This window comes from Mesoplodon bidens, assembly GCF_964165515.1.
Source record: "Mesoplodon bidens genome assembly, chromosome: 3".
Classification (NCBI taxonomy): domain Eukaryota; kingdom Metazoa; phylum Chordata; class Mammalia; order Artiodactyla; family Ziphiidae; genus Mesoplodon; species Mesoplodon bidens.
Window position 1 is genome coordinate 130721737 of NC_138178.1, and position 15347 is coordinate 130737083.

The following is a 15347-nucleotide window of genomic DNA, read 5'->3' on the forward strand; positions in this document are numbered from 1 at the left end:
TAACACTGGTTACCTTATATTACTACTATTATCCAGCAGAGGAAATTTAGTTATCACTATTATGTTGAAAACTAAAGTTCCACTTTCCCCCATCCTCAACTCAATGCTGAAAACCTGATCAGAGAGAAATGACATTTACCTTCTCATTCACACATTAGAATAAGGTAGAATACGTTTATATGTGAATACATATACCAGCACTGACACACATGAATACTCCCATATACATATATGTATATATATAATGAGCAGTGATAACTCCTCCTATATGTAGATAGAAAGATCTTTGGGTATAGAACTAGTTATGATTTTAAATACACTTAGGTAAGTGGTTTAGAACAAATATTAATGATTAGATTAGATGCTAAACTTTAGAGAGGTTTTATACAAAGTTAAGCAGAACTTTTAAATCACTTAATCAGTTACCTTTCAAAACACTAAGTAGCAATCCATATTTCTGAAGGATTCATTCACTGAATACAATCTATTCATGGGAACATTTAGTGAACTAATCCTGAGGCCAAATATCAACATTCCTCTGTATTTTAAGATTTAGTGAATTAGTAATGACTACTCTCTGGCTATATCTTCAGTTGTGCTGAAATGAGATCCTTATAGTGGTAGAAATTTTCATATTCACAAATCATGAACAAAAAGGCAAGGTGAGGCCCCCAGGTAGTGGCTGCAAATATCAGAGCATATTAAGAAGCATATGGAGAGCTGGTTAAAAATATAGATGCTTAGGTTCGTTTACCCCCAGAGATTCTGATTCAGCAAATATGGGGTCCAGCCTGGAGTCTGCATTTTTACTAAGTACCTTAGATGATTCTCATGCAAAAGGTCCTTCTGAGTTATACTGGAGAAATCCTGGATGTGAATGGGACTAGTCATAAAATCCAGTTTTGATTTCAAAGGGGCATGGGGTATCTATTAAATGTTACAATACATGATTGGACCTAAATACTTGAAAAACAGTGTTACTAACTTACCTAATTTAATTTTTTTTATCCACAGCTTCTTACTTTGAATTATTTTGTTTCTTTTTACTATTGTAGACTTATTTTACACAAGGAACCAGAAGCTCTAACGAGAGAATAGTTCAGATTGTAACGTATGTCTAAAATAAAAAACCCTAGGCATCTCCTAGCCATACTTTCAGTTTCCCCCTTCTTGTACTGGATGGCTTCCAAGAGGCTTTGGGTCAGTCTCTTGGAAGGCTTCCAACAACTCAGGGGATTTGTAGTCCAAAATTCTCTCAATGAATCTATATTCTAAAATAGTCCAGGAAAGCTATGCTTTGGGGCATTCAGTCTCCATGAATTAAAATCCACGGTTCTGAGGTGTTTTTCATTGAATTGAAATGGAATCTAATGTTTATTGGGTTGGGGTGGGAGTTGGGCAAAGCTGAAGAATAATCCCATTTCTATGACAGTACAACTGTGTGTATACTCATTCAACAAATATTTTTTGAACAACTATGTGCTGGGATATATCTGTTGGCTTTTTAAAAAAATGCATTATTTTTATAATAAAAACATAAGAAATACTATATAAGAAAACCTGTGGTTTTCCCCACATACATTTTACATGTATTATTATTCTGTCATTAGCAAAACTTTCACTAGAAAATTAAGAGCCCATACTCTAAGTGAGAAAGACGTAGAGAGAACACTATATAACCAAGTGAGATAACTTTGAACAAAATTGCTCCAGAATTTAATTAAAGAAATTCTTCAGGTAGTCTGAATCACCCACAAACACAATATAAGAGTCTTAACTGATTAAGCAAGTCTCTAGAAAATAACTAAGCTAATTCATCTGTCATTACTAATTTTCCCTGTCTAAGCTTCATTTTGATTCCCTTCTTTCAGTGTGTAAACTAAGGAGAAATGAGCTGCTCTTCCTCTCTAAAGGACAACTTTCTTGAGTCTCAACTGAGAAACTCTTCTGGGTACATAAAAACATTTGGAAGATTGGGAGCATTTTTATTTGTGTTCTAAGGAAAAAATTAAATATTATGATAGTGAAAGATATTCATAACTGAATGTCAACCTTGCTTCCAGTACTTAAATAGAATTCCACCATAATCTGAGAACACTCACCAAAGCCTCACTCAGATATCTGAAATTATTAATCTAGAAAAATTAATCTAGTGGTCAATCAGACCTCAGCGTCTCCAAGAATGATTTGTGGATGCCACCTTAATATTACTTTACCAGTGGAACAGCAGTAATGAAGTGGGCAATTAATTTTTTAATAAGCCCTACTGTAATTCTGAAACAGGTTGTAAGCAAGAACCACATTTGGAAAAATACTAGTTTAACATTAGCTACCTACTTTGTGTGTGTGTGTGTGTTGTGTGTGGTACACGGGCCTCTCACTGTTGTGGCCTCTCCCGTTGTGAAGCACAGGCTCCGGATGCACAGGTTCCGGATGCGCAGGCTCAGCGACCACGGCTCACAGGCCCAGCCGCTCCGCGGCATGTGGGATCCTCCTAGACCGGGGCACGAACCCGTGTCCCCTGCGTAGGCAGGCGGACTCTCAACCACTGTGCCACCAGGGAAGCCCAGCTACCTACTTCTTAAGGATTACCATTCTAAAAACTTATCTATGTTTAGTTTCACTAGTCTCTTAAAATTTTATCATCTTAAAAGGTATTAATTTCTGCCACAGCCCATTTTACAAATATTACCATCCCCAGTTATTTATGAAGTTATGCAAAGCTTCATTTCAGAAATCTGATTCTTAATATAGATTTTATTTCCAGGGGAAAATTGGACAGTCTTAAGCTTATATACCACTAGGGGTGGAAGGATATTTTTCTCCTACAGGATATAGAAAAGTAACTATTAAGTACACCACTAATCTCTTATATAAGACAAAAATTAAATTAAATTCACACATATTTTGCCTTCTAAGTGCTATTCTACATAGCAAAAAGTAAAACACTACCTATCAAAATGCTACTGGAGGGCTTCCCTGGTGGTGCAGTGGTTGAGAGTCCGCCTGCCGATGCAGGGGACACGGGTTCGTGCCCCGGTCTGGGAAGATCCCACATGCCGCAGAGCGGCTGGGCCTGTGAGCCATGGCTGCTGGGCCTGCGCGTCCGGAGCCTGTGCTTCGCAACGGGAGAGGCCACAACAATGAGAGGCCCACATACCGCAAAAAAAAAAAAAAAAAGCTACTGGAATTCCTATGCCACTTTACCATTTAAATAATTCCCTACCCTTTCCCCAGAAAAGTCCCATTTACCAATATTCGCCACTACCTGCAAGGCTGCAAACATCATCATTTCTTCTTCGGTGCATTCAATTTCTTCCAAGAGAATAGCCCATTTGGCCTGCTCATAAAGCTGATTAATTCTGATTGCATCATACTGCAGCAAAAGAGACACAATTCTTTTGTAATATATTACCTTTTACATTAACAGTAAGGAAAAAAGCTACCTATAGGGTTATGTATACCTAAATGTATCCACATCTAATTTTTCATTAAAAATGGCATTAAAATATGCCATAAGATTTTTACATATTCAGTAATAGAAGTAGATTCTGTAAGTTATTATCCAGGGAAATAACCATTAGGTATTACAGCCCTTAATAAAAGGAATTTAACTTGAAGACATTAAAGTAAGGTAGAACTGACTGTTTTTCAGTATTGTTGTTGCAATTTACCACACTAACATGTCATAATCAGACAGTAAATTAATTATTTCGGGGAACAGCATACCAGACAAAGTGGCAGGTCCTTGGAAACAGTAATTATTTTAGGAATCCAAAATAGAGGGCATACACAAACATACCTAAGCACACACACACATTTGTAGAAAAGATTTACTTAAATGTTACTGAATTATCCATTTAGTTACATTAATAAAAATCAATACTGTAACAATACTATCTTAGAATGGTAACAAAATACATAGCCCCCTCCCACCCCATGCAAATATAACTATGTTCCCAGAACAGCTTTGGCTTTACCAAAATTAGGTATGATATAGCCTAAAAAGGGATTAAAATGATTTTTTGTAATTCTACTATATACATTTTACTGTTGTATGAAGAATTATTTAAGCACATAATTTAAAATGATAAATATATACATTAAAATCTAGGCTATAATCTGGACATGAAAAGGATGAGAAGCAGACAAGAGAGGTCCCCTCACCCGCAAGGATGACATGAAAGCAAAAGACCAAAATCTCTGTGCCATGTGTTTTCTGGGGGAAAACACTCCAGATCTCTACAGCAAATTTAAATCTTATCAGAAAAGCAAAGTACTTCAATAGCACAGATGATGCCAACCATCTGATAGTAAAAACACATTACAATGTTTGGCTATTAAATTGAGAGAAATATAGACTTAAAAAGAATTTTTTTTTGAAGCAACATCTTCTGGGATATATAATTATGTACAGTTGAAGAGAGATGTTAAAAAAAACACATAAACTAACTTTACCAATTCCCTAGTACCTAACTAGTTCCTTTAAAACACAAATCAACCAAAAATTCAATTCTTTAACAAAAAGAAAAGGGTTTAGTTATGCTTCCAACTTACTAAAACAATAGACTACTTTAAAATACAGATGCCTTTGTCCAAAGCTTTGAGTTTTTAATATTATTCAAGACTTGCTATATATATCCAAACAATTCCTTACCCCACCAACTTCCAAAAAGCAAACAAAAAGGAACAAAAGAGATCCCTCTAAACCCTCGGTACCTTTGGATTCAAATCAAAAAAGCTGTAATACTTGAATCGGAGCAGCAAGGCCTCATTTTCCTTCACATCTTGTTCCATGAGAGATCTTGAGGAATCAAGCCACCTGGACAAATTAGCAATAGTGGAACAGAGCAAGACAAAATTAATTCTACCTCTATGTGGAAAAGGAAATTCTTAAACTGTATCTATACTTTAAAACTTACTCTTGGTTGGGCGGGATAAATTAGGAGGCTGGGATGAACATATACACACTACTATTTATAAAATAGATAACCAACAAGGACCTACTATATAGCACAGGGAACTATATTCAATATTTTGTAATAAGCTATAAGGGAAGAGAAACTGAAGAAGACTATATATACATATATACATACACACACACACATATATACACACACACATATGCTGTATGTATATATAGCTGAACCGCTGTATATGTGTGTGTATATATATATATATATACACACACACATATATATAAGTGAACCACTGTGCCGTACAATTGAAACTAACACAATAGTGTAAATTAACTATAACTTCAGTAAAAAAAAAAAAAAAAAAAACTTGTAAAGTAATTGGTAAACAGCAGAAAAACAAAACAAAACAAAAAACTTACCCTTGGTTGATTTTTGCTTTGTCAAGAAGGGCTTGAGGCTTGAACATTTTGGCCAAGATTTCCGGTGATGTTATTGGCTGACTGACAGCAAGTATACCAGGGTTGCCTTCTGACAAAGCACTGTCACCGAACCAAGCAGAAGTTGGTGACAAGGGGCTTCCATCATGAGCATCGTAAGTGGGGGTCATTGTTTTACTATAAAGTCCTGGGCTTGAATATATACTTCCTAATAAATAACATGAAAAACAGGTAGTAAGTATGAAGTATAGTTATCTTAGTTTTCAGTAATACATGCTATAATGATATAAAGCATACTGTGAAACACAAGCTTCATCCTGGAAGGAAAAGCTTTAGTACATTATTTTACTTCTCTTAAAAACAAGTGAAATTAACTTTACTTGTATAACATTAAGAACATGTATAACAACAAGGTAAAAAAATATAACTAAGTTGGAAACTCTAGGGAAAAAATCAGTTCCAGAGAGTTAGAATATAAGTTAAGGATATTGCTGAAGCAGATAGACCAACACTTTTGTTTTTTAATTGTGCCAAGGCTCACCTTTCAGAGGGCCAATGTAAAGAACATCAGTGCCTATAGAAAAGGAAAGAAAGGAATTCAGAAGGTAAAGAAAGGCAATAATAGAAGACAGAAACAAAGAATGAAAATGAAAAGAAAATGGGAAGAAGAAAATACAGATTTTTTCCTAATTGTGAATCATAAACTGAAGTAAACATTCCAAGTGTATTTAAGAGTAAAGAACCTTAGAAGCCATAATCTAAGTAAAACAAGTTTTGTCCAATTCAGAACAATGAGGTTGGGCTTCCCTGGTGGCACAGTGGTTAAGAGTCCGCCTGCCAATGCAGGGAACACGGGTTCGAGCCCTGGTTTGGGAAGATCCCACATGCCGCAGAGCAACTGGGCTCGTGTGCCACAGCTACTGAGCCTGCGCTCTGGAGCCCGCATGCTGCAACTACTGAAGCCCACGCACCTGGAGCCTGTGCTCCACAAGAGGCCACCGCAATGAGAAGCCCGTGCACCGCAATGAGGAGTGGCCCCCGCTCACCACAGCTAGAGAAAGCCTGTGCAGCAACGAAGACCCAATGCAGCCCAATAAATAAATAAATAAAAATAATTTTTTTAAAAAGGCATTAAAAAAAAGAGGTTGTGCTCTAGTCATGTGTTAGTGACAAACATGTATACATTTATCACCCTTTGAAATCACTGTACCCTGTTTTAAGACAGCTCAATGTAACTGAATAAATTCACATAAATTAAGGGAATAATTTTCTCAGCGAATACCTAAACTGGCTCCAACAGATTTACAAATAAGGTATTCGAGCAAAGAGATATATAAATATTGCCCTAGAAAGAGGCTAACAAGGTGTATTTTATAATTAAACCCCTGAAGCTGTAGAGATACTGTCTTTTTAATCTTCTGCTTTCTCAGTGTTAAAGGGCTAGGTATGTAGTAGAGGCAACATTAAAAAAAATTGTTGAATTAGTCCACTGATGATCTATCCTCTGTCTTTTAGACTACAAAAATTAAGGAGATTAAATTAAATTAAGACTAAAAAAATTCAGAATGACATTAAATAAAAGCATCCCTTCAAAGTTCTAACTCTGTTAATATATTTTATCCTGTAGTCATAATATTTAAAAAGAAAATGTGTAAATGGGTGTCACACTGTTAATGGATGATGTTAATGGAATGGCTGTTTTCCTTACCTAATTTAGGAATATGCTTAGGAACTTCTCTCCTTTCATCTCTAATGACATACCACCCCCAAACACACAATGACAGAAACAATTACCTATGAAAAAGTGGTGGTAATGCTAGAGATTTTTGAAGTTGTCAAGACGGAGTCTAGGAAGAGAACACAAAGTGAAAAAAAAAAAAATCTCTTACTAGCCTCAGGGTATCTGATTTGATACCCCTAAATGTATTCTCCCAATGGATACTTAAACAACTTGTAGAATGTGAAACATTGTTAAATAAGCAACAAAGAAAGCTGTGAATGCTCCTTTTCAGCCTTCAAGGAAGAACACTGAGATATTTAGTTGTACCTTTAAAAGCAAGAACCTTAAACTACAAGGGCATTTTGTGAAAGAGTTACTTATTTAAAGGCTGAAAACATTACTCCAGCTCATCTGGGCAAAGAATAATTCTGCTATAGGGAGTATACATGTAAATACGGTGTGGAAAAAAAACATTACCTTCTAGGCAGAATCTTCTCATTGTTTATTTCAAAGATCTAGCAAACAAATCTTTTACTAAACATGTCAGAATACTGAAAATTCATTCCTGGTATGAACTATAATTACTACTAAGAACTGAGTAAAGTTAGAATTGATTTAGAAACTTCTTTATGAAGTTTCTAAAACAGAAAATATATTCCCCTACATTACACATCATTTAATAGAATCAGCCACCCAATCAATTCCCTTCCCTCTTATTTACCTATACTTTGTGTAATCTACACGTCATATCTGACCACTTCATTTTTCCCATTTGTTCTTTTTTGTTAGGCAATCTACAGTAATAACTCATTTAATGTTCCCAACAAACCTATTACTGTCATTTCAGAGGAGCAAACTGAGGCAAGGAGAAGTTAATATACATGTCCAATGTCAAGAGCTATTAAGTCGCAGAGCCAAACTGTAAATCAGCAGTTTGACTGCAGCTAAATACACTGCCTCCCAGGTACCATTCCCAGTTGATGTGCATTTATTCATTTTAGAGTTTTATTATTGATGTCACCACTGCTATTGCAAACAGTGCCTTCCAATAAACAGTTTTGTACCTCTTCCCCAATTCTAGCAGCATTGCTGGGTCAGAGGGTATGTGTATTTAAGTCCCAGTTCAGTGATAATCCCAACCAGCCTGTATTCCTGATTGCCCAATTTAAGCCGTATTTGAAGCAGAAAACTAACACAGGGTAAGATGAAGTAGCAATAAAATATGAGTTTGCTGAACAACATGCAATGATAACTTAAAAACTATAAGGATGAGAAACAAAGACTTCAACAAGCACTACAGTCTTGGGACCCCTACTATAAATATTAAAAACCCAACGTAACCTAATAGCTCCTGAGAGTATCCCTATATTTTAATACAGTAGAATCTGCCTCATAACTTAGTTATTATATACACATTATCCTTTTTTAAAAAGTACTAAAGTATTTAATACACTTCAGAAATTTTTCCGAAGTATCTAGCTCATACCATACTTAGAAAACACATTACAGGTGAATTAAAAATATGAATATTGATATTACAGATAAATTAAAATATATAAATATGAAGTAATTATAAAGGTATTAAAAGGAAATATAGAAAATTTTCTGTAATATTTGTGAAGATTTTATTAACAGTGAAAACAGAGAACTACAAAATAAATGCCAGATTTGACTACATAAAAATGTAAGACTTTACAGTATAGTAAAAAAGAACACAAACTTAAATACAGAATGCCAGTATAGGGAAAATGTTTATCACATCAAAAGATTAATATCACTAAAACAAAAACACAGATAAAAGAAAATGGACAAAGTCCATAACTGAAAATTAAGAGAAGAAACAGGAATGGCTAATAAATATATGAAATATTATTCAACTATTGTTCACACTCAGTGTTTATCAGGGAAATAAAAAAGTAATTCTGAGATACCTGTCACACTGGCAAACATTTTGTAAAGATTTACAACATTCAGTATTGGGCAGAATGTAGGAAAAGGGGCACTTTCATATACTGTTGATGGGAGTGCAAAACCGTCACCTTCAAAACTCTTTCTGGGAGTACAGTCAACCCTTGAAGAACGTGCAACCACGTTTGAACTGCGTGCGTCCACTTACATGTGGATTTTTTTCAATCCTAAATACTACAGTACTACAAGATCTGTGGTTGGTTGAGTCTGTGGATGTGGAACTTCGGGTATGGAGGGGTAACCACAGGTCATACACAGATTTTCGATTTCGAAGAAGGTTGACCTCCCAACCCCACATTGTTCAAGGGTCAACTGTATGTCTGAATCTTGGAGAAACTTTCTGGAGTATATTTGACAGAAAAATTAGATACTAGTTAGCTAGAGAAACAGTTAAATGTAGTTCTTCTGCATGGAAAAATTTGACACTATATATACATAGAAGTAGGGAGACCTCTACTCTGACACACAGAAAGATCACCAAAACATACCGTTCAATGAAAAAACTCATACTGCAGAACAAATATATAATATATATGTATCTCATTAATGTTATAAAAACAAAACTAGACATGCAAGTAGATATAAAACATATAGAAAAGGTACTGGCAACTTGTACTCCAACTGTTTACAATATAGTTATACACAGTGATTAAGAAATGGCTACTTCTTGATAGGGAGTACCAAGGGAATAAACTGAAGTCAAATTTTCAGCTTTGGTTTAGTACATTTTCTATACTATGGTACTTTTATTTTTTATAATGAGGCTGTACTAATGTATAACTTTTGTAATTAAAAAATGATATAAAGTCCATTAGTATGTATCACTGAGTGAAAAAAAACAAATGCATGTATAACACAGTCCCACTTTAATCATTAAAAACAAAAACATAATTCTGTAATATTTGAATTTTTACTATGAGCATGCATTACTTTTATAATATTTTATTTTGGCCATGTCGCACAGCTTGCAAGATCTCAATTCTCCAACCAGGGATTGAACCCGAGCCACAGCAGTTAAAGCCCAGAATCCTAACCACTAGGCCACCAGGGAACTCCCATTGCTTTTATAATTAAAGAATAGTTTTTAAAAAATTTGTTTGATGTTTAAAGTGGCAAATTCCAGTTAGGAAAAATGGCATCGTGCATGGTGATTTTCCTGACAGTGCCAAGCAAGTTAAGTACTGATTACTTTCTCTATTACTTTAGGACCCAGACTTTTCCTTTGTCTAGCTGCTTTTAAGATTTCTTAGGAAAGTTTCTAATGAAGTAATTTTCTATTTCTATTTACATAATAAATCCTGAAATTGGTAGTAAGTCAGTACTATACAGTAAAGTTAATTCTTACTTGGAAAAATTGTTTCCCGCAGACATGGGATCGGGCTACTTAAATGGTTCCCTCTTCACAGGTATTTGGAGATTAGATAATTACCTAGTTACAGCTACAAAGTGGCAAAGCACTCAAGAGTGTATCACTTGAGCTCAGTCTGTAAGCAAGGTATTTAAAAACTGAGAATTTTATAATTCTGTATAAGAGTTTGACTAAAGTCTGAGAATCATTAATTCACTCATGATCCTTTACCTCTTAAAACATTACTTTTAAAAAAAGCTTTGTTGAGGTATAATTTACACACCAATATTTTATCAAATGTTCATATTAGAATTCATAAAATATTTACTTTAAATATTATAACTGGAGAGATAATGTTACATAATGGTTAGAAACATGAGTGCTAGAGCCAGAGCAACCTGGATTTGAATCCTAGCTGTGTCCCTAAATAGCTTTGTGACCTTGGGCAAATTACTTAACCCTGGTAATGTTCTTTCCTTATAAGTAAAATGGGGATAATGCCACCAGAATCATAGGTGTTCTATGAGGATAAAATGAAAGATAATGTATATAATAAATAATAATCATCACTTATTGAATATATACACACATATATATAATTGTTAACCATGCTCACAGAGATGGCTCACAATTCAAGAAGCACATGGGCACTAAGGGAAACTGAGCCTGTTTCCTCCTCAGTAAAATGAAAATTACACCTACTCCTTACCACACCCTGCACTACAGGAACATCTGTGAAGCACTGAGCACAGTATCTGACACCCCAAAGATATCATAAACTGAGACATATGGACCTGATGCTAGTTATTATGGGCACAACATGCAAGTGATCATATTTCTCAGTATTTGGTCCAATAATTGACTAACATGACTGATAAATCATAAAGTCATGCAAACTAGATATTTAATATGTTTTAAAAATTAATCACATGTTGGGGTTTCCCTGGTGGCGCAGTGGTTAAGAATCCGCCTGCCAATGCAGGGGACATGGGTTTGAGCCCTGGTCCGGGAAGATTCCACATGTCGCAGAGCAACTAAGCCCGTGGGCCACAACTGCTGAGCCTGTGCTCTAGAGCCCGAGAGCCATAACTACTGAGCCCGCATGCCACAATTACTGAAGCCCGTGCGCCTAGAGCCCGTGCCCTGCAACAAGAGAAGCCACCGCAATGAGAAGCCCACGCACAGCAACGAAGAGTAGCCCACACTTGCCACAACTAGAGAAAGCTCGCACGCAGCAACAAAGACCCAATGCAGCCAAAAATAAAATAAATTAAATAAATTAAAAAAAAATTAATCACGTTACTTTTCATGTGTATATGGGACTTCTCTATAGATAATCAGTCCTCTACATGTCACTATCTTTGTGTACTTTCTTAGGATTTCACATCAACTCCTCAAATGTTTTCTTTTTAATTAATTAATTTATTTAACTTTTTTTGGCTGCATTGGGTCTTCACTGCTGCATGCAGGCTTTCTCTAGTTGCAGCGAGTGGGGGCTACTCTTAGTTAACGTGTGCGAGCTTCTCATTGCAGTGGCTTCTCTTGTTGTGGAGCATGGGCTCTAGGCATGTGGGCTTCAGTAGTTGTAGAATGTGGGCTCAGTAGTTGTGGCTTGCAGGCTCTAGAGCACAGGTTCAGTAGTTGTGGCATACGAGTTTAGCTGCTCCGCGGCATGTGGGATCTTCCCGGACCAGGGCTTGAACCTGGGTCTCCTGCATTGGCACGCAGATTCTTAACCACTGCACCACCAGGGAAGCCCAAATGTTTTTAATCAAACTGCTTGAGTGTAGAAATGTTTTTAATTAAACTGCTTGGGTGTAGACAAATAAAACTTTTTTTTAAATTCTTTCACTGAAAACACAGTCACTTCACAGACACAAGAGAGCACACATAGTGTATGATTCCATTCACATGAGGTTTAAGAACTGGTAACACTATTCTGTGCTGAGAGAGGCAAACAGTGGCTGTTTGGGAAAAGGCATGAGAGAGGCCTTCTGGGGTGTTGGTATCATGCTATATGCTACATCAAGTTCTGGGTGGTTACAAGGTATATACATCTTCAAATATTCATCTGTAATTTAAAATCTGTTCATTTTACTGTATGTAACACCTCAATTTAAAACAAGAAAGAAAAGAAACCCATAGTTACTTGCTCTTAAAAGGTTTGGAGATTTCCCTTGTCTTAATTATCTTTTGTCTTCAAATTGTATTTTCTTAAAGCACTATATAAAAGCTCTCACTTGCAATTCTAAGACCAATCCTGATTTCAACCACTCCAAAATCATCCCATAAATATACTTTTCTATGTAGTTCTTTGTCTTAAGAATTAAATGAGTTTCCATTTAAACTAAAAAATAACTTAAAGCAGGATGCCTTCATCTACATAGTCAAGTCTAAATCAGATTTTTTACCTTATTCCAATGACAGACACATTCTTTTATTCTCTTTCACCTCCTAATCTGTAGGCTTCTACCACTCTTTCCCCTCATTCCCTCCTCCACATTTTACTGGAATTAAATTTGATATTCTTTCTAAAATAATGATTTGTTAATTTTGTAACATATTCAGAAACCAATGACTCTACAATGAACTAGCCTATATTCCTCAGCCTGACATTAAATACCCTCCAGTGTGATCCAGAAGTTCCTTGGAGGTCTCTCTCCCATGAATTGGCTCAAATGGTTTATTTACACGTCTTGTACTCTTCTTTTGCCAGGATGTTCTTTGTTAATATCATTCTTTCTAGTAGGATTGCCTTTTCTTCCCATCAAAATCCTAGCCACTGGAATTCTAGCTAATTCACAAACTTACCTCCCCAATCCCAAAACTGAACATACCCTATTTGGAATTGCTTTGTCTTCTGAATTCTTATAACATTATTTTCTGCAACACTCATTTAACATTGATGTATTACCTCCTTAAATACAGTACCTGTAATTGTGCTTTTCAATGAGCCTATAAACTACTTAAGAGTAAGGATTGTCTTATTTCTTGGTATCTCCCAAATGTAATCAGTACATGAGTAGTGACATAAAAGTTACAAGGTATGTGACCTTAGACATTCCTAAACTTACTGTGGCATAATATCTTCATCCTTATATGTGAGTAATAACACAATCCACCTCAATGGGTTGTAGTGAGAATTAGATGAGTTTCCAGGAGTAAAGTGTATGAAATAGGTCTGGGCATACATAACCTCTATGTTCACTGTGTACTTTCATTACCATCATCATCACCCCAGAATTTAAAAAACCAGGAATGAAATGAATAGTAAAATTAGTTTACTTATTTGCTGCTGGGATCTATCCTAAGAAATGGATTTGTAAATGTGTGGCCAATGGAAACATGGGAAACTAATTTCCCGGGACTAAAGAACCATGTAATCTAATTAATTAGTCATTTAGCTTCTCAAAAGACACTGCCTACGTTCCTATTGCATGCCATATGCTGAGTTGGGTCCTGGTAACAAAAAGGTAAGAAACAGTCTCTTCATGCAGGGGCTCACGATTATTAGGGGAGAACATGTAGTATAATACCAAACACAGAAAATGACAGAAGGATATGACAGAAAGATAACCTTCTCCTTATGACAGAAGGATAACCTAATTCAGGTCGGGGAGGTAATAGAAGGAAGTCTGAGAAAGCTTCTTAAAGGAGCAACACCTTAAAGGAAAAAGAGAGGCACTAAGAGACCAGCATATGCAAAGCACTGAGACAGTTTTAAGTAACCTGATAAAAACAATAATGTCTTAACTAAATACTGGTGGTTTCCACAAAATACCCAAAAAATGGAACTAAATGCTAAAAAGAAACCTGTCCAATTTCCACAAAGCAAAGAACCGAGGCCAGTTAAGGTACTGTCTCCTTTTGACTCTTCCTGAGCAGAGAACCAGCTTTTCTTTTTATTGACACAACTGCTAACACCTGACATGATGGTCTGCACATAACAGACTCTGGTGATGATTTCAAGATTGAGGGAAAAGATGCTGAGGGAGAGTGTTCTTTAACTTGACCACTCTCCTGACCTACACAGTCCATTTATCCCGATATCAAAAACACAGAGGGAGGGGCTTCCCTGGTGGCGCAGTGGTTGAGAGTCCGCCTGCCGATGCAGGGGACACGGGTTCGTGCCCTGGTGCGGGAAGATCCCACATGCCGTGGAGCGGCTGGGCCCGTGAGCCATGGCCGCTGAGCCTGTTCGTCGTCCGGAGCCTGTGCTCCGCAACGGGAGAGGCCACAACAGTGAGAGGCCCGCGTACCACAAAAAAAAAAAAAAAAAAAAAAAAAAAAAAAAAAAAACACAGAGGGAGACCTACTGTATAGCACAGGGAACTATACTCAATATTTTTTAATAACGTATAAGGGAAAAGAATCTGAAAAAGAATATACATATTCTTTTTCTGATTTACACACACACACACGTGTATGTGTGTATAAATGAATCACTGTGCTGTACACCTGAAACTAACACTATATTGTAAATCAACTATACTTCAATTAAACACATACACACACACAGAGGCATATAGTCCATGGTTCTCACACTGAGCCCATGTTTAGTCAAAGCCTCACCAGATCCAGGAGTGATAAGAGGCCCCTCTAATTCAAGTGCCTCATCTTCAGACTGGTCATCTAGCTTTTTCTTTTTTTTCTTTGTTGGATCTCTGGGTTTTTTCAATAGAGAAAGCTCTTCAGGGTGTCTGATATCTGTTAAAATAAAAAAACATTATTTTACTAGCATAACAGAAAATTTAAACACATTACACTTGGTAAATCTATTAATCCATTCAAGAAAAGAATTTGTAATTTCCTTCTGTGTATGTATGTGTGTGTTTGTGTTTTGCCAGATACTAATGCCATGCAAAAGATTGGAGTATGACACTTTTAAAAACCATATACCAAAGCACTCTAAATTCATAACTATCCAATAAATGTAGTTACCTCAAAGTGGAAAG

The 15347-nt window shown here is 36.1% G+C and overlaps 1 protein-coding gene across 1 annotated transcript in view; it reads right to left on the minus strand.

The window, feature by feature from the left end:
* FERMT2 (FERM domain containing kindlin 2) overlaps positions 1-15347 on the minus strand; it is a 69646-nt gene that overhangs the window by 16196 nt on the left and 38103 nt on the right. The window contains exons 4-7 of the mRNA XM_081228092.1: positions 14965-15099; positions 5339-5564; positions 4720-4822; positions 3269-3376 (exon numbers count right to left, since the gene is read on the minus strand). Of these exons, the coding sequence (XP_081084218.1) occupies positions 3269-3376; positions 4720-4822; positions 5339-5564; positions 14965-15099 (572 nt within the window). The remainder of the gene's footprint in view (positions 1-3268; positions 3377-4719; positions 4823-5338; positions 5565-14964; positions 15100-15347) is intronic.